Source organism: Poecilia formosa, unplaced genomic scaffold (genome assembly GCF_000485575.1).
Source record: "Poecilia formosa unplaced genomic scaffold, Poecilia_formosa-5.1.2 Scaffold13, whole genome shotgun sequence".
NCBI lineage: Eukaryota > Metazoa > Chordata > Actinopteri > Cyprinodontiformes > Poeciliidae > Poecilia > Poecilia formosa.
In genome coordinates, this window is record NW_006799952.1 from 4,231,610 (window position 1) to 4,257,020 (window position 25,411).

Here is a 25,411-nt window from a genome sequence, read left to right on the forward strand (position 1 = left end):
AAATTGTTTTTGAGCGTGAATGCCAAAGCTGCTGTGAGAGTAATCGAGATCTTTATTTTATTTTTTTGTTTGCAAATACATACGAAGCACACGCATGAAGGCCCACGCGCACGCACGGTGGGAAATCCCTGCCTTCCCAGTATTGTATGGCTTTTCCTACCACTATAAATAGCTGCACAAATTAGAAACGATCAGAGGGAAAAACATCAATCTACAACCACACATCCATTCACATAAAACACGACACACCCTGCAGGCGTGGGTCTCAAACATAAATTACCCACGGCCAACGTACAGCTCCAGCTTTAAATACGACCTGAAGAATGAAGAAATAATCATGTATCACCTGTGTAATCTTTACTTCGTCTCGTTTATTAAAATGTCATGCAGACACAGTCCAAAGTATACGCGGCATCGTGGAACTGGGTCACTTGGCCACTGGGGATTATTCTCCAGACCGACCCACAAACACTGAGGGCACGTTTGCGTGTGTGAGTGGTTCTGAGCGTGCGTGTGTGTGGGTGTGTGTGTATGTGTGTGTGTGTGAGCGGTCAGTGCTTTGTATCATACGAACCTCTGCGATAAGACCCGCTCGGTGCTCTGCACGATTCGGGACACCCCTATCATTTCATTCACAATCTAGTAACCTGCTCTAATACGACTCCGCGCGCACGAGATGCCCCCCCAACACATCCGCGCGCGTTCTTAAACAACCGACAGTATGAATGAGAATAAATGTTTTCTCGCCTCGCACTTACCCAAAACACCAGGTTAAAGGCGAACATCAGATACTTAATGCATTTCTCTCCACCCGACAGCGCTGCCATGGCGATTTTTCGGCTTCAAATCCTACGACTGTTTAACGGATGAGGTGTTAAAATAGAGGGTAAGAATAGGGAAGTGCTTCCTCTAAATAACAGTCGGTGTACTAAACGGGTATTCGTCGACGCGCTGGCGCGGACTCGTTGTGCAGTGCGCGCATGAAGTGGTCCGCCCCCACAAGACTAAAACCCTTCCTTTCTTTTTAATTTCCCAAAACAATTTAGAAGAGCAAACAGCTGCACCAAATACGTTTTACTGCGATATTTTGTGAAACTTTTCAATCATTTTGACATTTTCTTAAACTGTTTCAGTCATTCAGTATTTTTTTTAACTATAGTACCCTACGTTTTTCCAAACTACACTTAAAATCATTGTTTTAAATGCAGCTTATGTAAAGCCAGCCGTCAGAGCTTTTTGCATTTTCTGTGACAAAACAAACTGAAGCCCTGAAGGTGCGATGACGTAATCCTCCCAGAATAAGAAATGCGCGTTCACGTATTTAATATACTGCACATGAATGAACACGGTGCTCGAGCAGGCTATTTTGTTTTTAGCTTGAGGTTAACATTTTGCTGTTTGCATTATATCTAACAATAGTTAATTGTTAGACATCTTTATAGAAACAATTAAAAAGACTAAATAAATAATTATAACATGAAATAACATTTTACAGAGCCATTAAATATAATCTGGAAACTAACATCTTTCAGCTTTCCAGTATTTTTACTGTAGCCTGTCTTTGTTTTGTTTAGTTTTTTTAATACTTTGTGATCAATTTATTAAGTCAGATCCAAGAACAAAATATCTTAAATAAATGAATTAACCTCACAAGAAGAAAAACATTCATATAAACCATATTAGTGGTTTATATTTTTGCCACTTGAGAGCATCTCTCACACACAACATGTATATTGCAGATGTGCTTGTCTGCTTTCAAATGATCACAAGTGTAGCACAAATGTGAGAGACATAATAACATTAGTCTCATGAAATGCTGTGCAGTTACTCAGTCTGTGCTGATGAAAAATTACACAACTCATAGATACTGATGTTTGAAGCTGAAAATGAAACTTGTGGTATGACTCATGTTCTAATTATCCTGATTAAGAAATAACATTCAAACAGCTTTGAAACTCAACTCTCAGATTGTCAATTGATCTATGAATGGGCAAATGTTTTTCATAAAATACAATGATGTTGTGACATCACAACAAAGGTAATACCAAATACTGACAGTGGAATTCAACACCTATGGCCGTGTAAGCCACACATTCAAACTGGAAGTGCATCAAAGGAGACACACATAGAGTTCAAAGACCTGGCAGGTTTTGACATTCCACAAAATCAGTTTTATTTCCTTAGAACTTTGTAACTTGCATTTGTTTGCACCAATATAATGTATAACGTGAGGTAGGAAACGATTAAAAATCAGTTTTTAACAGTTGTACTTGTTCAGCCATGTTAGCCATATTTATAGTTTAAACTTTACAGCTACCAATCTGTAGGGATCTTCTACTTTATTGTTATTTTCTGATTTATGAATATTACCATTTTGTGTATTTTTATCCTTTCTTTCCCATTGCTTGGTTTTTCCCATTGATTGGATGGTTGACATCAGCCTCAGAGTCGACCAAGCAATCGAAACAGGTAAGAAACACAAAGTCTTGGGTTACTAAATGAAAGTTCTTAAATACTCTGGCAAACTAAAACCATGAAGTGTGTGATTAAAAAAAAACAAAAAAAAAACAGTTGCATTTATTGTATGCAACTGTTGCACACAATAACTAGCATTGTTGTCAATGTTAGTTATTGTATGGTGATTGCAGAGATAGTCACTTTTTTGTTGTTTTATAATCAGTCAAGATTTACTTATTCAAATCAAACAAGTAAATCTCATTTACGTATTTACTTACTGAGCATTTACTTCAGTAAATGCTCAGTAGGAGCATTTACATAGGTTATGCTATGTCAGCATATGTTGACATATGTTGAATCATATGTCAATATGGATGAGTCACTAAATTAAATCACATGTAACAAAGTAAAGTTCTCATAAGGCCCTTCAAAACAACAACATTTCTGTAGGAAGGAAGCACCATTGGCAAAGGAAACATAACAAGTTAGCAGAGATAGATTAAAATGATGTTAATCAGACAGTTGGTTGTGCAATTTTATTACTATTAAACAAAATTCAAGTCTACGTTTATGCTATAAAAATGTAATTAAATCATATATTCAAAACAAAAAAAACATAAAGGGGGAACTTATAGATAAATTGTCAAATAAAGCAGATGGTTCAGCAATCATGGATCAAACAATGGGTTTATTTATATTTGAGAGACATTTTGGCAGAAATTAATATTCAGTTTCCCCTCCTTTATCTAAATTCCATACAATCACCAACCGTTTGACCTGAGAGCTTTTATCAACACATGTTCTCAGTATGTGTGTGAGATTTTGGTGCAATCCAGTAAAGTGCCCATGCATGGGGCACCGCGGACGCAGTGTTATTGCGTGAGATATCTCTCTGGTGAGAGTGTTTTCCACTATAGTTGTTTGGGTTGGCGCTGGTACAGATACGTTATGTGTGGACTAATCACTCAGCCCGGCGATCAGTAGGCATATCCTGGCATTGTCTTGCTGAGTTGTGTTTGATGGTGTCAGTCTGCAGGCACCACATTGCAGACAGAATGATATTTCTTCTTGACATAACCTGGTGAGGGGAGTGGCCTTCGAGGAAACCCCTCAGAAGCTGGGCGGGGGTACAGTCGGTGTTATAAAACAAAGCTCCTACCGTGGCTGAAAATCTTTATGTTCCCACCAAAGCAGTTCTTGACCATCACAATATCTCTTGAGTATGTAACGTCTGAAAGTGGATTTTTTTTTTTCCTTGTTCTGAATTTTGTTTTCCCTTTCTGGCATCTGGAGCAATGGAGGTAGGACTAGTTTGAGAATTGAGGAAGAGCTTGTTAATCAAACCTGCAAATTTGTTAATAATTGAGGAATGTCAATAATGTAATTAACTGTGATAGTTCCTTTTATGTTTTTAATTCAGCTGCACACGAAGAGGCATCTGCAAGGAATTTTTGTTTTCTTGCAGCTTACAGGTATCACATTTTACACTTCTGTTAATTCCCACTTTCTATAAAATAGCCTGCATTTAATGTTGCAGATTACTGTTTTCATACTCATTGGACATTGTTGTGTCCAGCTTGTGTGGCAAGCATAACTGGGAGATGCAGTCTTTTCGGAAGACATCATATTCACACCTTTGATGGGGTTATATATGAGTTTCCAGGAGACTGCAGCTACCTTCTGGCAGGAGACTGCAACCATCACTCCTTCACTCTGCTGGGTGAGTAACATAAATTTACTGGTTTAATTGATAGCAAGTATTATATTAAACATTATTTGCTACAGAATGTATGGTAAAAAATGTGTTTTTATTTAGGGACCCTCATCATTAGCCTTAAATTCCAATGTCATTCTTTTTATGCAGATGTAGCTGTATCTCTGATGTAAACATGCTTTTGATTGCTATAGGTGACTTTCAAAATGGCAAAAGAACAGGAATCACACTGTTTCTGGGGGACGTCTTCGAGTTGCACCTATCTGCAGACGGACAGCTTTCACAAGGAGGAAAAAGGTGAAAAAATAATAAAGATGAAACACACAAAAAAATCATCAAATCATTGATAGTGACAGAAATAGCTTCAAATTAATTTTCCTTTTCACAGACTGTCCCTTCCCTATGCATCTCATGCTGTGTTTGTGGGCTCAGAGCTTGGGTTTTATAAACTCTGGAGTGAAGAGTTTGGCTTCGCTGTCACCATTGATAACGCGGCCAACATCGCCGTGACTATGACCAAACTCCACTCCAATCGCACCTGCGGCCTCTGCGGCAACTTTAATGCAATCCCATCTGATGAATACACTGCTCAGGAGGGTAGGTGCATTGAGAGAAATACTCTGTAGGTGCACATCAGTAAATTAGAATAGTGGTATAAATTTGGTCTGCGATGGACTGGCGGCCTGTCCAGGGTGTTATATGAGTCTCTTCTTTTTTATGAACCAGTGGAACAACAAGCATATTTTTGTTAATATTCTATTTAATTGAAAGTCACCTGCATGTCAGGGAGTTTTGGAGCTGAACAAGGGAGAGTCCTATATTACTGGAATTTAGGAAATGATTTGAGTCACCAGAACTCGGCAACAGGAAGAGTAGCCATTGAGTACAGGAAAAGATAACAGGGTTAAAGCAAGCAAAGGCATTTGTGGTAGGATGAGATTAAAGAGAATCTGTCAGCTCTTGTGTGTGTCATTGTTCACGTTTGTGTGCTTTCAGGATTTCTGACAGAGGACAGTTATGATTTTGCAAACTCCTGGGCTGTGAAGGGAGCTGACCAGGCTTGTCGACGCGTCTCGGATCCCACCCAATCCTGTAACAGTACAAAGGGAACTGCAGCGGTAACAGACAATTAACACTAACATGAGCAGTTCTGAGAATATCATTAAAGTATATCTGATTTTATATCTTGATGTTAAAAGGATAGTGGAAAGACAACAGGAAGGTCTAACACCATCTGAACTTCCTCACATGATTATGTATTTTCCTTTCTAGATTCCTTCCTGTATTGCAACATTCATAAAGTCTACATCACTTCAGATGACATGATCTGACTTTCACTTGTCAGATCCTGACTGACAAATCATCGTCATTACTAACAAAGCATTATAAGCCATTTTGAAAAAAATGACTGATGGTGTTTTAAATGGAGTTTAAATAAATGACGATAATGGACTAACAGTGTTCAGTACAATGTCATTAACTTATATAAGATTTGTGAAGTAGATCATTTCACTCAAGTCAGTCATTTCATTAGAATAATTTCACTCAGAAATCCAGAGTTGTGATCTCCCGACAGTATGTAGCACATCTTATGTTTGTGTTTTTGGCTTTCATTCTAGTGCCTTACAGAGAATGTACAATTTCAACCAAAGATAAAAAAGACAAGATTTTGTTAGCAACTAATGTAACAAATAAATTGGTAAATGAAAGCCTTGATTGCACGAAGCCTAAAACATGTAGTTTATCCATTCAAACAGGAAGAGTTGATCATTTACATGTCTGTTTGTGCAGGTATTGTCCAGCTGCAGCGTGCTGCAGACCTCTAGTCTGTTTCTCCACTGCTCCCACCTGGTTTCTCCCGATGCGTTCCTGTCCCTGTGTCAGGCAGAGGCCTGCTACTGTGACCAGAAAAACCCAGAAGACTGCTCCTGTCCTTTCTTACTGGAATACGTTCGCACATGCCGTTCTCATGGGGTACTCCTGCACGGCTGGGTGGAAGAGAGCCAGTGCTGTAAGTTTGTTAAATCTGAAGAAACCAATAAAAATGTTTGTAAAGTAAACCTTGCCATGTGTTTTTGCAGTTCCCAAGTGTCCAATTGGCATGCAGTACAGTGAATGCACCAAACCCTGTTCTACAACCTGCCACAGTCTCAACATACAGGAGGTCTGCAAGGAGGAATGTGTGGACGGCTGTACATGCCCCAGTAAGCTCTCACTGACTAAATATAACTCTTCCCTCAGCTGTAGTGTTGCCAGCAGTAACATGGCATGTACATGTGTTTCAGCTGGAAAGGTTTTGGATGGGAATCGCTGTGTGGAGGTATCTCAATGTTCCTGCACACACATGGGGAGACATTTCCCCCCAGGATCTACCATTTCTCAGGACTGTAATACATGGTGAGGAGCAGTAAGCACACACACACATGCATGTGCATAAAAAGTGAAGCATCCAAATGAGCTACCCCTCAAATATTTTATCTGCCACTCTAGTGTGTGCCGCCACGGGTCCTGGGAATGTACCAACGAAGGCTGCCCCGGTGAGACACGTGTCCAGCACCACTTTCAAGCATGTTGTTGACATTCTGTGGAGCCAATTTCAGGTGTTAAATCTTCTTTTTTTGTGTGTGTAGGTGAGTGCTTAGTTGTTGGGCAGTCTCACTTCAAGTCTTTTGACAACAAATTTTTCACCTTCGTTGGTCACTGTCAGTATCTTCTGGCAAAGGACTGCACAAATAACGGCTTTTCTGTCATCATTGAGAATGTCCAGGTAATTCTTGATTTTACGCTTTTTATTGATATGTTTGGCTGTAATGCAACGTTCGCCTGACAAAAACAAGTTTGAATAGTTTGAAGCATTTTTTTGGTTGCTTTATGTCCCAGTGTGCAGACGATCAGGATGCTGTGTGCACACGCTCAGTGACACTCAGCCTGCCCTCTCTGGAGAACATGACAGTGAAGCTGAAGCATGGAGGAGTTGTGTCTGTCAACAGTATGGACATCCAGACCCCAATGAATCATGGTGTGTATTTTTGGTTTATGGGTGGATAACTTACAATCAATCAAATTATGCTGTACTGTGGTGTGGTAAAACATTTGCCCAATTATAAATTTATTCTGTTTATTCTTTTATGTCAAACTTAAATGTTTGACAGAAAACATTAAAAAAATAACCGAAGAAAGATTCTCTGAGTAAATACAAAATGCTGTTTAAACCAGTGTTTTTTGTTTAATGATGGAATAGCTCCAAACCTAACCTGCTCCTATATGAGAAAGCAATTACTTAGAGTAGCCCAGTAACCAACTTGGCCACTCTAAGTGCTTTTGTTGGTGCCATTTTACATCTAATGTCTTTCTTACAATGGAATCAGGAATGTTGACTTTAACTAAGGTCTGGATGAATCATTAATGTGTTCCTGGAATAATTTTGATTGGCCAGCCCGTGCTCACTAATGTTCCCCACATTAGTGAGCCACAGTGAGAACCACAGTGAGAACACTGTTGAGTCCCAGAGCATTTGAAATGGCTTTGTAACTTTTTCTAGAGTGATAGATGGTAGCTTTGTTTCTTATCTGTTTTTTTTTTAAATCAAAACATTATATGTGTAGCTTTTTGAGATATTTTAGTCTACCTCATTTTGTCAGACAGGTACCACTACTTCGGCTTGATTTTACAGGTCAGATCATAATCATACAACCTGTTTTTTTATTTATTTATTATGTCATATATCACTCATGCACACCTTTTCAGCGTATATATATTTTTTGATTTTTATTCTGATTTGTCACACATTTGCATTTTTTATGTAATTACTAGAAAGTGTATGTATTCTGTGTTTTTATTAGCCAATCACCGTGTGTCAGATACATAGGCATGTTTTCACTCTGGGACAAGCTTTGGGAGTGACATTAGTAAAAAAAAATAAAAAAAACTACATTTATTTTGAATTCACATTTACACTTTGTTATGTATGTAATGTTACAGGCCATCTGCATATTGCGAGGTCGGCTCAGTCTTCTGTTCGAGTGAAGTTTGGTGATGACCTTCGATTGGACTGGGACGGTCGGGGTCGTGTTCTTCTGAAGGTTGGATTAAATATGTTTTCAGTGATAATGCTGATGTAGAGTTTCAAACAGCCAACAGTACTGAATCCTGTAAACCTTTCCCAGCTGGGGCCACGATGGACAGGGCAGACATGTGGCCTGTGTGGGAACTACAATGGAAACCATGGTGATGACTTCTTGTCTGGTTCTGGGCTGGTTGAAGCAAGTCCCCAGGCTTTTGGGCAGGCCTGGAGGATCAATGGCGATTGCGAATCCACTCACAAGTACGGCACTGATCCATGTGCAACAAATCCCAAAAGAGGTATCATCTGCGCATCCACTGAATCTCGTTTTATTAAAAAATAACAAATATCAACATATGTTCATCTGTCCCTTCCAGTGCGCTACGCAGAAGAGGCGTGTGCAGTGATCATGTCAGATGTGTTCAGCTCGTGCCATTTTCTGGTGAATCCTGCTCCGTTCCAGCGGTTTTGTCGGTATGACGTGTGCGCCTGTGGAGACGGTGAGCAGTGCCTCTGCTCGGCTCTGTCTGCTTATGCAGCCGCCTGCTCTGCCAAAGGAGTGCTGCTCAACTGGAGATCCCCTTCACTCTGTGGTAACTCGCATTTTGAACTCGGTTGTCTCTAAGACAAACATTTGATTAATGCTTGCTGTGCATCCTTTATGAAACTGAAAGAGCAACGTTTTTGACACTGTCATAAACATTGGTTAACCAACATCTCTGTTGGTTAATTCTTAGAAGCCACCCAAACACAAAATACATTTTAATCTCTCTGTGTTTGAAGTTGACTTATCTTTTTGCAGATGCAAAAATCCTTTTTCTAAAAATAAATATTATTTGCAGTCAAGTGGTCTGACCTATTAGGATGCATGGTCCTAATAGGTTCTTCAACCACATTTTCATGGAGTCTTTAACAGCTGAATCTTCATCTGAAGTACATTGCTTATTCACATATTTCCTCTCTTTAGTCACCAACAACTGTATTTGTTTATGTTGTCAAGAAGTTGATTAAAAGAAGTTACCACAGGCTCAAACTGTCTTACAATCTACTGTATGATCAAAAGACGTCCAATTGAGTAACTCAGCTTTTACAACTTCTCTGGAGTTTGGCTGATTTTAAAAATGAATTTTCATCTGTCAGCACATGTGCATCCATCCATCCATGCAAGATTAGGAAATTGTAACACATTAAGAGTCAGTGTATATAATGAATTTGTGAACAACTTTTACATAAAAATCAACACACTTTTAATGGTACTTTCACTGTTCAAACTCCTGTGTTAAAAAAGAGATGGGGGGGGGAGTAAACTAACCAAGAATTTATAATAAATTTCCCTTTGATCTGATGTTCTCAGAGATGGAGTGTCCTGGAGGTCAGGTGTACGAGGCCTGTGGAAGTACATGTGAGCGAACGTGCCGCTCTCTCTCGGGCGCTGAGCCTGGCTGTGAGGGGGAGAGAGTGTGTGAGGAGGGCTGTTTCTGTCCAGCTGGGAAATACCTGAGCCCTTCTGGTGAGTGTGTGACTGCGGACATGTGCCCCTGCCTACACGATGGACAGCTGTATCAGCCCAGTGACGTCTATGCCGATCACAACAGCATTTGGTATGTGACTCCGTCTGCAGTTGCAGAAAATGGTCTGAGAAGATGCATGATTCTGTTGCATTATCATAATTGGTGTTTATATTTGACCCTGCAGCTACTGTGAGAATGGGGCCATGCGGTGCAGCTCCACAGAGATGACATCATTTCTTTCTGACCTCTTCTATGATGATGACACAGTGCCATCAAGAGGTGCCATCTTATATTCCTTCAGTTTTTGCTACTTATAGTTATGCACTTCTCTATTAGTCAAAATGTTTTTGGGCGTCACTCTTTTATTTTTTTCTCATGACACAACAAAAGTTGAGTATTATTTGGTCTAAATAATGAACTTTTGTTTTCAGAGCGACGTTCAGTCCAGTGCCCTCCTCCCCTGGTTCATGCAGAGTGTAGTTCAGGTGAAAGGGGGCTGGAGTGTGCCAGAACCTGCCAGAATTTGGACCTGCCGTGTGTGAGTCTTGCCTGCATCCCTGGCTGCCTCTGTCCACCCGGCACAGTAAGTGTTGTGTGCTTGCTTTTTGTCCGTTAAACACTTAAACTGAGCAAAGAGATTGACTGACGGATTGATTTCAGGTACGCCATCGCAGAGACTGCATCCAACCAGAGCAGTGTCCCTGTTACCATAACAACAGGCCGTACACAGCAGGACGGAGTATCACCGTTGACTGCAACACCTGGTAAAATGACGGTTGGTAAATGACAAGGAAAGCCTTAAGCAGTTTGCTTGACATGTTTCTCATGTTTTCCAGTGTGTGTGAGAACAGGAAGTGGCGCTGCACACAGAAGCTGTGTGATGGTGTGTGTCGCACCGTGGGGGAGGGGCATTACATCACATTTGATGGCCTTAAGTACTCCTTTCCTGGCCTATGCCAGTATGTCCTGGTTCAGGTATAAAGCAAACAGATCTGCAGAGAGTCCCACTCCAGATTGCTGTGTAGGCTGGTTCTTAGTAAATTTGTATTGATTAGTGTGTTTTCTCCACTTATCCTATGAAAAGGATATGTGTCACGCAGACGAAGGCTCCTTCAGAGTGCTGGTGGAGAATGAAGCGTGTGGAATTGTCGGGGATCGCTGTGCAAAAGCTGTCACTATCTTCTACCACGGCGGCTTGATTGCAATGCAGGATGGAGAGGTAACACACAAGCAGTCCAAACTGTTAATTCTACTTATATATAGCATTATTTAGGGTGGTATTAACTGTGACCTGGAAAAAAAGCCGAATTATGTCTTTCCTTTCCCTCTCTCTGTATGCTCCCTGTCTTGGCCAAGTCTCTCTTGTAAAAGCGATCTTTTGATCTCAATGGGAGAAACCTGGGTAAATAAAGGTTATTAGTATTATTATTACATATAAACATTTTCTTCATTTATATTTTCCTTAAATTTTGAAGCAAACAAGTTTATTTTTGTCTAGAATCTCATGCAATGTTTTGCAGAAGTATTCAGAACTCGCACACCTTTTCACATTTAATCACATTACATGTAGATTTAAAGTGATTGACCAATGTAAAGTAGAGCTTTCTTAAACCACAGGGGGGGTCTATTTGGAGTCACTTAGAAAACCAAATCACACCATGTTTCACTGTAGATGATGCGTTCAAGGTGATGTGCAATGCTAGTTTTTGGCCACATATTCCATTTTGCGTATGAGCTTAAAAGCTAGGTTGTGGCTTGTACCATATGTACCATTTTATTTTCGCTACACAGTTTAGTGTCACTTTAAGTTGTTCTACTACAAAACAGTCCCAGTAAAATACAAGTGATTATGTGCTTTTAATGATAAAAAGTGGCATCTTTTTATCACACTTTTTTGTTCTACAGGTATGAGCATTTTGGCAAGGCAAAACCCACTACATTCATATCCACCTCATTATATATAACCATTTGGTTACTTTTCAATATATTTACTCATAACATCAGCCCTTTGCAAATATCCTAACCAAGATACTTAAGACATGATCTCTGTGTGTCCTACATAAATCCATCCAGGTGACGATGAAGAGGCCTGTGCTGCAAAGTTCCCAAGTGGAGATTGTCAGATCTGGTCAGTTTTATACCGTCATGTTGGGGAAACACATCTCCCTCAGCTGGGACAGAGGAACTCGCCTCCTTGTTCACATCTCAGCTTCCTACAGGGTACTACTGCGTTAGTCTAAATCCAGTTTGAACTGATTTACTCACATCTGTTTAAATAATGCAATTTTCTTTGTCATGATTACTTTGTCATGTGAAGGGCCGGGTCTGTGGTTTGTGCGGGAATTTTGACGGAAATGTCAACAATGATTTGATGAGCAGTAACAACCAGCTGGAGATGGATGCCTCACACTTTGGCAATTCCTGGAAAGTCATTCCCAGCTGTGCTGATGTAACTGAGGTAATATTGAGGGGTTTTACACTATTTCTGCACATGTACAGTCCGTATGTTAATAACTCAATGATTTACAATCCATCTAAATTAACCTAAAGGTGTATGCTTTCTGGTTGAAAGCAAATGAGCATACTAAGCTTCTCAAGATACTTGCTGTTACATTGCAAAACTTCAAGTATTCCCTTCTACCAGTCAATGAATACAATTAATAAACAAAGCAAAACATGCTGCTGATGTATGTCTCCTTTTCGATATTCAGATGCCAGCTCCTTGCAGTGACAACATTGTAAAGTTGGTTACAGTGGAGCAATCATGTCGTGTGATTACTGGTCCGCTCTTCAAAGAATGCAACAGCCAGGTATGTAAAAGTAATAGCTCCAAAGTTGCTCATTGACACGTCATTGATTCCTCTAATGTTCATTCTGTTCCTTCCAGGTGGATGCAGAGGCGTATGTAGAGATGTGTGTTGAGGCAGCATGCTCATGTTCATCTGTGGGGGATTGTGCATGTTTCTGTGATGCCATTGCTGCTTACGCGCAGGCTTGTTCAGAAAAGGGAGTGTCTGTCATGTGGAGATCCAATGAACTTTGCCGTGAGTGATCATATCGAACTGATAATACCTGTCCTCAATTTTTTTTTCAGCTGGGAAGAGATTGGATAAGCTGAAGCTGAATAGGATCTTTCTGACATTTTTTTTTTCTGTTTATTTCTACTACTTTTTATTTGCGTCGTCTTTGTTAATCTAATCGCATTTGTATATGTTTTTTTTTTTTTTTTTTTTTTTCTGATTTCAATCAATCTGCAAAACATATATATCAAAGTTTGTTTTGACTATCTAGACTAGAACATCAAATTTAGAATATTATCTTTTTGACTAGGTCACTAAAATGAAGTTGTTTAACTAAAGTTGTTTCACTAACTCCTAGCTATGAGCTGTGAAGAGCTGAACCCTAAGCTCGCAGGTACAAGGGAGGAGTTGTGCCAGTGGAGGTATAACACCTGCGGACCTGCCTGTCCAATTACCTGCCAGCATCCTGATCCCCTCCACTGTTCACTGACATGTGTGGAAGGCTGCCATGCTTACTGCCCACCAGGTGCCAAGACACAACATACAACTATTTTACAGTCAAACATACAACGATATTGATAGTGTGATTTAGTGTCAGTCTAAACTTAATCTGTGTAGGTCAAATTCTTGACGAGGTGGCAATGCAATGCGTAGATCCCTCGCAGTGTCAGGTTTGTATCCACGAGGGTCAGAGGATATCCCATGGAAACAAGGTTATCCTGAATCATGACGACCCGACACACTGCAAAATATGGTAATGTAGAGAATAGCAAATAGTTTTATAAAATGGAACCAAAGTGTGCTTAATTTAAAGTCAATCTATTGCTTTTTTTTCTATAAAAGCCACTGTGAGAACAACACTCTCAGCTGTGAAGACTGCACCTCCCTCAACATGTTGTCCACTCCCACACCAACACCGAGTTACGGCACTTTTACTACGATGCCTTTCACCACCTTGATGCCTGAGGGCATGTGTGACCGTGCAATGGATCTGGCTTTCTTACTGGATGGGTCAGAAGCACTGACTGAAGATGAATTTCAGGCCACCAAGGAATTCATACTCGGCGTGGTTGAACGTTTCCGTATGGGCTCAGCTCACACTAGAGCCACAGTGCTGCTCTACCACTCTGGAGTTAAAACGTATGACCTGCAGGTACGGTAGCAAATGTTGCCCATGCGTGACCTTATACAAATTAATCACTGATGGCTTTAGGAATAATAAAAAGGCAGTGTTGTATAATTGCATCAAATTATAACTCAAAAAACTTAAAATGTTTTTTTGCTAGTGTTATTAGCAACTTTGTAAGATGAAAGTTGCAGATGGAATAAAAGGAAGCAGAATAATTTGAAAAGTACAAAACAGTAAAAATACTGATAGAGCAAAAAATCTTGAAGAAGTACAAAAAGATACTGATTTGCAGAAACTGAAACTAAAGCAAAAGACTTCTGAAGTAACTGAAGTCGAAGCAGACCAATCATCTCAAAGTGTTGCTAAGAATCAGTATAACAGAGTAAAACAAAAGCAAAATAGCTACATTTTTAAACCTACTGGCATAGCTAACTATTGTCACATCAACATGTTAAAAAGATTAACTTGTAACCCAAAATCGGAAAGCCAACAAATAAAGGTTGTGTTAGAATCAATTTAAATTGTTAATATGTTAAGAGTTATGTTTCCAACTAATACGGATGAATCTTCTCAAATTAAAATATCAGAGAAAAGTTTTATTTAGTCCAGTAGTTCAAGTCAAAACATAAAGCTTGTAGATTTTACTCACAAGTGTCTATTGCTATCCATTTTGATAGTTATGGTTTGATGGTTATGGAAGCCTGTGCACAGTCAAGTGATTTACCTAGGGTTATAGCTAAAGAAGCTGGCTGTTCACAGAAGGCTGTATAAAAATATCTGAAATGTTTTGTTTTTTTTTGGAAGAAAAAGGTGTGATAGACAAAGCAGCACAAGCAACAAGTATAGCCACAGTCTCTCACAATACATTAGAGGAGCCACATCCTCAAGAGATGCCCCGACTTTATATGAAGGCACAGTATATGAACATAGTTGACATATAAAACATTTAGACCTGGTTGCCTCATGCTTGTTTCTTACGCTTTTTGATACCTACAGGTTCAGAAGTGGCTGTTTAAGAAGACTGTGCGTGAGCTTCATTACACAGGGGGAGATGCAGCGTTCTTGGACGAAGCTGTCAAGTATCTCGCCATTAACATCTATGACAAGAACAAGCGTGACAATGCTGGCCGTGTAGCAATCATCCTGACCGCTAGTGGTAACCCTCGTCCCGTCCGTGCTATCGTGAAGATGCTCCGTAAGAAAGCCATCACCACCTTGACAGTGGCGCTTGGTCCTGGTGTCAACATGGGTCAGGTTAATGACATCACCAAGGCCAACCCAGACAACAGGGCCTATGTGCTGAGCAGCACAGGCGAACTGTCCGATCGTCTGCTGGAGGTAACGGATTACCTTTGCACCTTGGGGATGGAGCCAGAGATGCCAAAACCTACACCAAATAAAGCCCGTCAGGCCTCTCCCACCACTTCCCGTGCGTCTTATGTGAAAACAACACCTGCACAACATGTACCCAGCACTCTGGCATCCACTGCACCCTCTGGTCTGTCTCCTGCCACCACGATTCCACCATACCACCCTCCAGCTACAGATGTGACATTCATCATAGAAGGTTCTGATACTGTTGGTGAGGCCAACTTCAATAAGTCTCTAGTATTCCTGGAGGAAGTCATCTCTCAGCTGACAGAAAAGGAAGAGTTTATCCGCATCACAGTGATCCAGTACTCTGTAACAGTCACTGTGGAAATCAGCCGCTGGGAGCTGAGGCAGCAGAGAGAGCACCTGCTGCAACGACTGCGGCAGATTCGCTGGAGAGGAGGAAGCAAGACCAACACCGGAGCAGCTGTCACCATGACTCTTCAGGAAATGGCTACAGTTCATCCTCCTCATGTCCCCGCTCCACCTCAGCTCGTCTTTCTTGTGACTGAAAATCCCCCCACTGATACAGTGACACGTCCACCAACTACAAGCGTCCAAACACGTCTGTATCCCATCGGTGTTGGACCAAAGGTGCATGAAACGGACTTGGTGCAATTCAGCCACCCTCAGCGTCCGATGATGGTTGAGGACTACAGCCGTTTGACGTCTCTAGTCCATCGTGTGGTCAGCATCACACAGAGCACAGTCAGGCCCCTCTCTCCTACGTTGCCACCCCTCATCGTCCCAACTCACTCCACTCTGCCACTCACAGGTGTTATCATAAACTGACTTATTTTCAAGTATCTTTCCAGTATTGGTCTATCAGCCACATTAATATAACAATGTATCATCACACAGTGCCATGCAAGAAGCCTCTTGATGTCATGTTCCTGTTAAAGGCCGGAGAGCAGTTTGAGGACATGAAGACCTTTGTCAAGACTTTCATTAGTAATGCTGATATAGGTGGGTGTGACACATTCCTTCAGTGTGTGCAGAGATAACTGTCGTCATAACAGTCTGTTATCAAAGTTTGTCCTCTTTAGAGACATTTTAAAACATCCGATTACTTAAAATGCAAAATAATCTCTAGAAACAATAAATAACTTTACTGTATATCTGTAATTTTGAATAACACAAATTTAACAAATTGTGAAAGGAAATTACTTTCACAACTATTTTCACTAGTTGAAAACTTATGGAGGGCTACGTGTTTCCAGAATGCCAATAATTAGTACAATTACGCAACCTAACATTCCTACCCTGTGTTTTTTAGGACCTCATTCAGATTAAAAGAAATATTTAGCATGTGGTATGATTTTCTTTTTAAATTATACATGCACAGTTCTTGTTATAATTGACACATTCTGGGGTAAATAATATTACACTTTACAAGAATAGCATCTACAATAAACACACACGGAATACTGTGCTGTTATTTTGTTCCTTTTATCTCCTGTTTTCAAATTTGTGAGTCTAAATCCCTGTATTGAGTTATTTTGCTCAATTTATTTGTCATGATTGAACAAACTGTACTGAGTTTAAACAAAAAAAAAGGTTCATTATGTAAATGTCTCCATGTTTTTTTCCATGCGCAGGGCCAGGTGGCACTCAGGTGAGTTTAATTCAGTATGGAGACATAAACACGGCTGAGTTCATGTGGAACAGTCATCAAAGCAAATCAGATCTTCTGAAGCGGGTGGAAGGCATCCCAACCAGGACCGCTGCAGCTCCTGCATTGGGTAATTAACATTAACCTCTATGCTGTCATGAGGACATCGGTTTCCTCGTGGAACCACTGCTTGACATCTGATGGTTTTGGAGGTGGCTGGAAACAGGTCAAGCTGGATGTACACTAACTGTTCCTTCCATTTGCAGGGTCAGCTGTAAAATTCGCTGTGCAGACATCCATCTCATCTGTCAGCGGCGGGAGAGTGGGTGTCCCGAAGGTAGTCGTGATGGTGATGACAGAAAAATCAAGTGATGATATTAAAGAGGCAGCTAATGAGGCTCTTGCAGCAGGTAACCTGGCTACTATTAAAACAATTAAAATCTTCCTGACATGACATGACGGTGTCTCACTGCTTGGAGTCACTTTCCAGGTGTGTCAGTGTTCCCCATTGGAGTTGGACCAAACTATGACAGCAATGAGCTTAGTGCACTTGGTCACCACGGCAACCAAGACAATACTCTGCATCTAAACAACATGGACCAATTAAGAATCTTTTTAACTCTGGACAAAAGCTACATGGAGAGAATCTGCAGAGGTGCCCACGAAGCATGAACAGTTTTCTCTTCTTAGTAGAAAATAAGTCACCATTTCAGATTATGGTAATAACTGAAGGCAGTAATAAAAATGTGTGCTTGGTTATTTTTAGCTGGTCCACCAGGAGTGTGTGTTGATGATAACGGAAATGAGAGGAAGGTTTGTAATATGGCCGGATCATTTTCAAAGCCAATTTACAATTACTGGTAATCGCTTCTGTAATCAGACGTCTTGTTTGTTGCAGCCTGGTGAATCGTGGCTGCTTGACGATGGCTGCCATTCTCTCTTGTGCCACCCCAGTGGAGCGGTGACGGTTCAGAATCACAAAATCAGCTGTGACAGACTGGAGCCGCCAGCATGCAGAAACAACATGCCCCCTGTCAGAGTGGAGGAGGCCTGCGGCTGCCGCTGGGAATGTCCTTGTATGTGTGATAAATAACTTGCATTGTGATATTTTGCCTCTCCGTATAACAAGCAGATCATTTCCCACCTGCTAACTGTTAATAAAAAGGGCAAGCATCCCAGGCCAAAATGGACCATATATTTGACTCCTCCCTCCCTTTTTCCCTTGTTGTGTGTATACAGGCATATGTATGGGCAGCTCCACAAACCATGTAGTGAGGTTCGATGGTCTGGCTCTCAGGTTGGAAGGAGAGGGATTGTGCTCCTATACACTTCTAACGGTCAGTAAAGGCGACAGCGAAGGCTCAGAGGTCAAACTTCACACTGGACCTTGTCAAGACTCAGCAAAATACAGCCAGATCTGCATGAAATCCATGGAGGTGACCCATGGACCATACACACTACTGCTGAAGGATGACATTACGGTAAACCTGTACAGTATGTGTTTGAAATAGTTAGAACAACTCTTTTTCTCGTTTTATTTTTCCAAGTTAAAACAGAAACTTTATTTTATTTGGGTTTATGTGTTGAACAGACAGAATCGATCTGTGTTATTGATTCTGACTTCAAGAAAAATAATCAGTTTTTGTAGTTCATCAAAATGTTTGCACTTCATGCAAAAGCTCTTATTTATTTGCTGTCTCCACAAACAGGCCATAATTGGTCGAGAGGAGCTCGCCTTGCCTTGGCGACATTCTGGTCTGGAGGTGGTGCGCTACGGAGGAGTGATGCTGCAGCTGAAATCAGATCAAGGCTACGTTTTGACTTTTACCCCTCAGAGCAATGAGTTTACCATCACCTTGCTCAGTTCGGAAACCAGTGGGCACACTGCTGGACTCTGCGGTAACAGAACTGGCGAGCCATTCGCTCACAGCTTTATGCAAACTATCGGAAGCGAAAAGTGTGTCTTCCTGTCCCTTTTGGTTTTGGCCGTGTTACTTTTGAGCTGTGTTGTCTGTACCTTTCTCACAGGTGCATGTGGGGAGGCGAAGGTTAATGTCCTGTCTTTCCGTAACGGCAGCACAACCACCGACCAGCCGGCCTTCATCTCGGACTGGACTGTGGCCGCAGATGGTGGTGTGTGCTTGCCCAAACGGAAGGCAGTGTGCGTGTCTGGAGTGGCGATGGGATGTCAAGCCTTACGCTCTGAGGTGTTTGAAAAATGCCACGCCTATATTGCTGTCCAGGTTTTCCTCATCAAGTGTGAGGAGCAGGCGTGTGACGAGTCAGATGTGTGTGAGCTAATATCAGCCTATGCACGCCTCTGTAGACAAAGTGGTGTGTGTGTGGATTGGAGGAGCCCCCATCTTTGCCGTAAGTCACTGTTAGTTTACTACAAACATCTTATCTCTTGGAGGTGGATCCTAACTCCTTTTTCTGTTCTGCGGTGCAGCACTGCATTGTCCAAACTCTATGGAGTATGATGCATGTCGGACAGGATGTGTGAAGGACTGTGGCAGCCTGCAGGTATTGCCAGGCGACTGGTCGACTACCCGGCGCAACGAGTCATCATGCATGGAGACACCTACTGAAGGCTGCTTCTGCACTGGAGGGACGGTTTTGCATCATGGAAAATGCGTCTCTCCGGAATCCTGCAGACAGTGTGTGGATCATCAAGGACACACATATGCGGTGAGACATGGAGGATATGACTGAAAGCCCAAGAAGAATCAGACCTGAACAACATGTTTAGTAATCATTAGAATCCCTGTTTTAATGTGTGCAATACTGTGGTTGTAAAGAAAAGCTCAAACTAAGGTAGGGAGAAGCATAATTGTCAAGTTGGATGAAAATAGCTGCATTTCTTGTCCAAAACTTGAAGGAATGTGGTGGTGGATTGAAAAGATTGAAACAAATAAGTGTTCTGACAGAAGAGTTCTGGAGTAACAATTAACAAACATTTGTTTGATTGCAATTGATATAGTGACCACAATATTCACCCATGATACTCTAATTGTATCTTTTCATAATATTTTTGCAGTCCTGGAATATAAGGTAGAGTTACAGCAAAGCTCGCATCACAAATATGTGATTATACTGCCCTCTGCTGTTTATTTCTAAATGGAAAGGAAACATGCTTTCCCTCTGTTCAAACAGCATATGCAGAGTTGGGTGCCAGATGACAATCCATGTTTGATTTGCATGTGTTTGGACCAGCAACATATCAACTGCACTGCCAGACCATGCAATGATGTCAAAGGTTCTTATTTACTTTTACTTCCACTTGCTTCATCAGCTAAACTTTTGTCAGCTTTTTCTAATTAGCATGGGTGTGTGTTTAGCTCCAGTGTGCGGACCTTGTGAGATCCTGCAGGAGAAGAAAGAATCCAAGTGCTGCCCTGAGTACGAGTGTGGTATGTTTGGATAGTCATGTATATAAGAATATGTTAATGTTTTTATTTCAGCATGGGATGTTACAGTAGCTTTTCAAAATAAGAGCAGTAGAGCAGATACACCTTTGAAAGCAGAAATGGAATCCCGAAAATATCAAAACTCTTCTGTGAAGTGTATGAATAGCTAAGACCTTTCTAGACTGATATTTAATGATGAATTCATTTTGAAATACCCCATAAATAATGTGGTTTTGACTAATGTATTAACTGCTGACCTCGGTCTCACCTTGTGACCTCAGTGTGTGATCTGGTGAGCTGTGATCTGCCTGATGTCCCTCGCTGTGAGGACGGTCAAACAGTGGTGCTGAAAAACCCCGGCGAATGCCAGCCTATTCACGAGTGCGGTAGGCTGATGAGCGCATGCAAGCATAAAACAGATGGCGCTCTAGGTGTGATTTTTTTTTTTTTTTTTTATGCCACTCTTCTCTTTCTCTGATCTAGTGTGCAAAAAGGAAGAGTGTTCCCAACAAGACCCCCCTGACTGTCCAGCCCACCGCCAGCTGTCCACAAAAAAGACAAAGTGCTGTGACTCCTTTGAATGTACATGCAACTGCCAGAACTCCACCCAATCCTGCCCCACCGGGTTTGTCACATCGTCTTTTACCAATGACTGCGGTTGCACAGAAATCCTCTGCCAACCTGACAAGGTGAGTTCTCTGAATGTGGCACTCCTGGACACGCTGGAAGATTCATTTCCTGTGTGGCCAATGTGTGTCCCCAGGTGTGTGTGGTTGGTGGAGTGGTTCACCCAGTGGGCAGCGAGTGGGAGGAAGGATGCGAGAAGTGTCGATGCACAGAGCTGCAGGACAGAGACACATCGCTCCATGTCGCCCAGTGCAGCCCACCTGTCTGCAATCGGAACTGTCCTGTGGTCAGGCAGCACTAAATGTGAAAAATATGCGCCATTAATGAATGTTTTCTAAAAATGTTTTAACAAATTTCAGGGCTCTACATACACTCAGAGAAAAGGGAGTTGCTGTGGAGAATGTACACCAGCCAGCTGCACAGAGACTGAGGGAGCAATGCGAGGGGACACAGTCATTGGAGGAAAGCTCAGAAGGGTATGTGGGTTGTTTAAATACTTTATAAAACTTTGCTTCCTTGTCTTTCTACCTAAAAGAATCAGTGGTTTCCCCCCCCAAAAAATAACACAGAATATTTTTGATTGGTTTGGTTCACTTTCTCTGTCTGTAGGTGGGTGAGAAGTGGCTGTCTGCACATGATAAATGTGTCGAACATGAGTGTAAGAAAGTGAAAGACGAGGTGTTTATCTCTACAACAAATGTCAGCTGTGGCAGCATGGAGACTACAAGCTGTCCGCTGGGAAGTGAGCTTCGCTGTGACACTCAGGATTGCTGCCCCCGCTGCCACTGTGGTAAACACACGCATACACATGCTGGTGCACAAACAGGAAAACATTGGCAGAAAGAATGAGTTATAACTCTGATCATCTATGAAACTGAAAATGAATGACTTGTGTAGCTGATGTAAACAGGGTTTGAGGCTAAAAAGGTCTTAAAATTGAATGACATTTAAAAACTAGAAAATTTTAAATGTCATTCAATTTGTAGGCCTATTACGTCATACAGCGGCGACAAGGCCTCTCCGAATTCGAAGACGCCTTCAAATGCAGCCTTCAAATCCGTCCTCCTTTTCAAAAGATTTGAAGGATGAGTCCATTTTATCCTTCACAGCCCACCATATCTGATAATTCATTGCGGGTCCAAAACGAGCGTTCAGGCAAAGCTGCAACGGCGGTGAAGAGCGGCAAATTATTTTTGCTATATTTCACTTTAACCCTCTGATGCCTTGCTTTGCAGGCATTTCAATGCCCTCGTACGCATTGCTATGGCAGGCTCCAATTACTTAAAATGTCATGTTTTTCCATACTAGATTTTAAATTACAGTGCAGTGAAAAAAGTAATAGCCAATTTAACATAAGTAGAGCCTGTGTAAACCTTGGCAGCCACATGTGCAATCAAGCAGTTGTGATAACTGGCAATAGTCATTCCTGAGGAGGAACTCTACTTTGCGATATTATTTTTAAATTCAGCCACATTGAAGGGTGTTAAATCTTTAGTGGCCTGTTAAAAGTCATTTCACAGCAACTTAGCAGGATTTGAATTCAGACTTTAACAACAACACAATAAAACCTTAATTTTTTTTTATCCAGAGGTATACTTGCTGGTGTGCTTTGGCTCGTTGTCTCTTAGTTTTGCTTGAGCCTAAAGTCCTAACTGATAGCCTGACATTCTCTTTAAGATTTTCTAATAGAAAGCAGAAATGTATGTACTTTGGGTGTAAAAGCACATTAAATTGCACATTAAATTATCTGGTTTTTTTTTTTTTCATCTTGCTTAAGATATATATGTGGTTGTAATTTTCACGTCGCTAAGTTAATTAAAGTTATTTTAAATTCATGTATGTTAAAAATGTAAATGATCTTAAATATCTTCTGAAGATATTTAACTTACTGAAACTTGCCTGGTTAAATTGCAGTTGCACACAGTGTCCTGCAGATGTCTCCATTACATTGCTGCAATCTTAAAACCAGTTATCCTGGTTTGACCTCTTAAATAGCTTTTAAAGATCAAGCTAGGTAACTTGGACTCCTTATAAATTGACAAGATTGACATAATATTCAGAGAACTGGGGAAAAAAAGTGTTTCTGCTCTTCTCTCACCAGCACCAATGGATGTCTGTGTTCTCAATCACACTGTGATAGGGGTAAGTCATCCACAGCAATAAAGTGTGGACAGTGCTTTATGTACTCTGGTTTTAAATACTGTATGTGTATTCATGAAGGCAGGCGAAAGAGTGATGGTGGATTTGTGTACACACTGTGAGTGCACAGTGGAGAACGGAGCAGTGAAGAAATACAAACTGTCATGCAAGCGAACCAGCTGTCCTTCATGCCCCAGGGTAACTCCTTATGTCATCATTTTCCATTTTGACCATCGCTCTTTCCCGTCCTCTACATAACTTATTAATAAACTCAAATGTCCATCGCTTTCATAAGAGGTGCTCTTAGGCTCTGACTACATTTCCTCTCTGCTCATCATTAAACAGAGGCTGCCCTTAACGTTGTTTTATGATTCACTCAGATCATGATATATTGGCAGAAAATAAATCAAAGATCTATCTTTTTTTCAAATTACACAAATTGCCGTGTGACGTCCTTAAAATAACCGCCAACCTTTTTTTTTTTTTTTGCAAGGGATACGCAATGCAGAAGGAGGGAGACAGTTGCTGTGGGCGCTGTGTTCCCACTGCCTGCTTCATACAGAAGCCAGATGGAAAACTTACCAGTGTGCAAGTGGGTATTATATGGAGAAGACGGTGTCAATACATGTGATACATAGTACATAATAAACAAAAAAGTGTTGAGATAAAGTTTTGTTTGTTAAAGGCTTTTGCTTTAACACATTTTCAATTTGGATGTTTTTCCCCACTTCCTTGTCTCTCACACCTGGAAAAACAAGTCGAAGAGGAGAATGAAAGAGAGATAATTCACAGTAAAACTGACTGTCCCCATAGGTTAAATGCACCTACTTAATCTCTCCAACTCAATTTGCATTAACAAGTTTACACATAACATAGGTTTATGTGTTTTCCAAAGTTGAACTTGTAGTTGTAAGCTGTTCTCCTGACTATTTTAAGCTTGTCAGCATGGATTTAACTCATGTCTGAAAGTTGAATTCACTCATATTTCAAAGGCAGCTTTTGGACTTTTGTTTCTAAGTTAAAGGGCTTAAAATTTATTACAGTGCTGTAGTCGTGTGTCCATTATGATGTGCTAAATTTTTATACCCAGAGCTCGATATCTCAGCTTCACAATTGGTTGTGCACATTTCTTCTGCCCTGCAGAATTGTGCTCTTTATTTAATTTATGTTTACTGACTTCTAAAGTTCAGCTCCTTGTCATTAACTACTGCCTGCGTCAGTTTTACAACTTCCACCAAAACCACATTGCAACTAAAAGTATTTAAACCCCTATTAATGTTCTACATTCTTCACATACATTTAAAGAAATAAAACATCCTTAAATGTGTAGGTAACAAACACATGGAGTGTTAATAGGAAAGGACATGAATCAAAACACCTGATCTTATATGCATCTGTGTTAAACTGATCAGGTCAACTCAACCCAGGAGGATGGCTGTTACTTGTATGCTTGCGGTGTGAACAGCAGAGGAGATCTTGTCCTGGAGACCAAACAGACCACCTGCCCTCCTTTTAACCGCCAAGCCTGCCTTGATGGAGGGGTACAGCTCCCTGACCTTTTATTATCTTCATACAGTTACTCTTCCTTTCTCAACACTAAGTTATATTCAGATGTTTTACTTGTGTTTTGTTTTTGACAGGGCAAAGTCAGCCAAATTGGTAAAACCTGCTGTGAGACTTGTAAGTGATTCCTTTTCAAGACGGTATTACAATGAGAAAATTTGAATGATCGAATTTAAAAAAAACAAAAAAAAACAAAAAAACAAATGCATGCGCACAGGTAATGAGCCAGAGTGCCGCAGGACGGCGGGAACACTCAACTATGTCAAAGTGGATGACTGCCAATCAGAGCAACAGATTGAACTGCACTACTGTGAGGTGAGGCAGCATAGACAGATTTAACATTCTGCCCTTGGTTTGGCCTTTAAAGTAAAAATGTATTTTTTTTTTTCCTTCGCCCTCCCACCTGTTCAGTCTGGCCCGTGGTGCTTATGCATGAGTCAATCCTGTTTATCTGTCTGTCTGTCTTTCAGGGCAAATGTCGCAGCAAGTCTATGTACTCCCTGCAGAGTGCTGCCGTAGAGCAGGAGTGCGTGTGTTGTGCCGCCATGAAGACAGAGCCTCTCAGTGTGCCCGTCTTGTGCGCCAATGGCACACGCAGCCACCACACTGTCCAGTCTGTGACTACATGCGACTGTGTGTCCAAACATTGCAACTAGAGAGACAGTAACAGTTTGCTCAATGTAGATGCTTTGTGTGTAACCAAGCAAAATGTACCCATCGAGAAACACAAATACTATAACAATAAAACAAACCTCACAGTTTCCGCAAGCGTAGCTTGTTGCACTGTTCATTTTTTTT

The 25,411-nt window shown here is 41.0% G+C and overlaps 2 protein-coding genes across 2 annotated transcripts in view; one reads left to right on the forward strand and one right to left on the reverse strand.

Annotated features, from left to right (window-relative positions):
- Positions 1-965, reverse strand: part of cd9a (CD9 molecule a) — a 13,129-nt gene extending 12,164 nt beyond the window's left edge. The window contains exon 1 of the mRNA XM_007545721.2: positions 759-965. Coding sequence (XP_007545783.1) covers positions 759-827 — 69 coding nt within the window. The 5' untranslated portion in view covers positions 828-965. The remainder of the gene's footprint in view (positions 1-758) is intronic.
- A 2,670-nt stretch (positions 966-3,635) lies between these two features.
- On the forward strand, positions 3,636-25,384 carry vwf (von Willebrand factor). Its single transcript, XM_007545723.2, has 53 exons — positions 3,636-3,758; positions 3,878-3,929; positions 4,034-4,177; positions 4,366-4,468; positions 4,560-4,768; positions 5,168-5,289; positions 5,963-6,182; positions 6,253-6,375; positions 6,457-6,568; positions 6,662-6,708; positions 6,802-6,938; positions 7,052-7,190; positions 8,153-8,253; positions 8,338-8,533; positions 8,612-8,827; positions 9,589-9,835; positions 9,930-10,024; positions 10,177-10,328; positions 10,406-10,509; positions 10,582-10,720; positions 10,830-10,964; positions 11,819-11,965; positions 12,063-12,203; positions 12,457-12,555; positions 12,633-12,789; positions 13,124-13,291; positions 13,384-13,519; positions 13,609-13,918; positions 14,891-16,040; positions 16,127-16,231; positions 16,864-17,007; positions 17,144-17,287; positions 17,368-17,532; positions 17,644-17,690; positions 17,776-17,953; positions 18,117-18,358; positions 18,587-18,776; positions 18,906-19,247; positions 19,327-19,565; positions 20,031-20,133; positions 20,216-20,287; positions 20,566-20,670; positions 20,768-20,973; positions 21,048-21,197; positions 21,271-21,387; positions 21,521-21,701; positions 23,013-23,053; positions 23,132-23,248; positions 23,544-23,642; positions 24,463-24,591; positions 24,691-24,730; positions 24,831-24,928; positions 25,084-25,384. The coding sequence occupies exons 1-53, from the start codon at positions 3,753-3,755 to the stop codon at positions 25,267-25,269; spliced, it is 8,547 nt and encodes a 2,848-aa protein (XP_007545785.1). The 5' UTR covers positions 3,636-3,752; the 3' UTR covers positions 25,270-25,384.
- Positions 25,385-25,411: the final 27 nt, after the last annotated feature.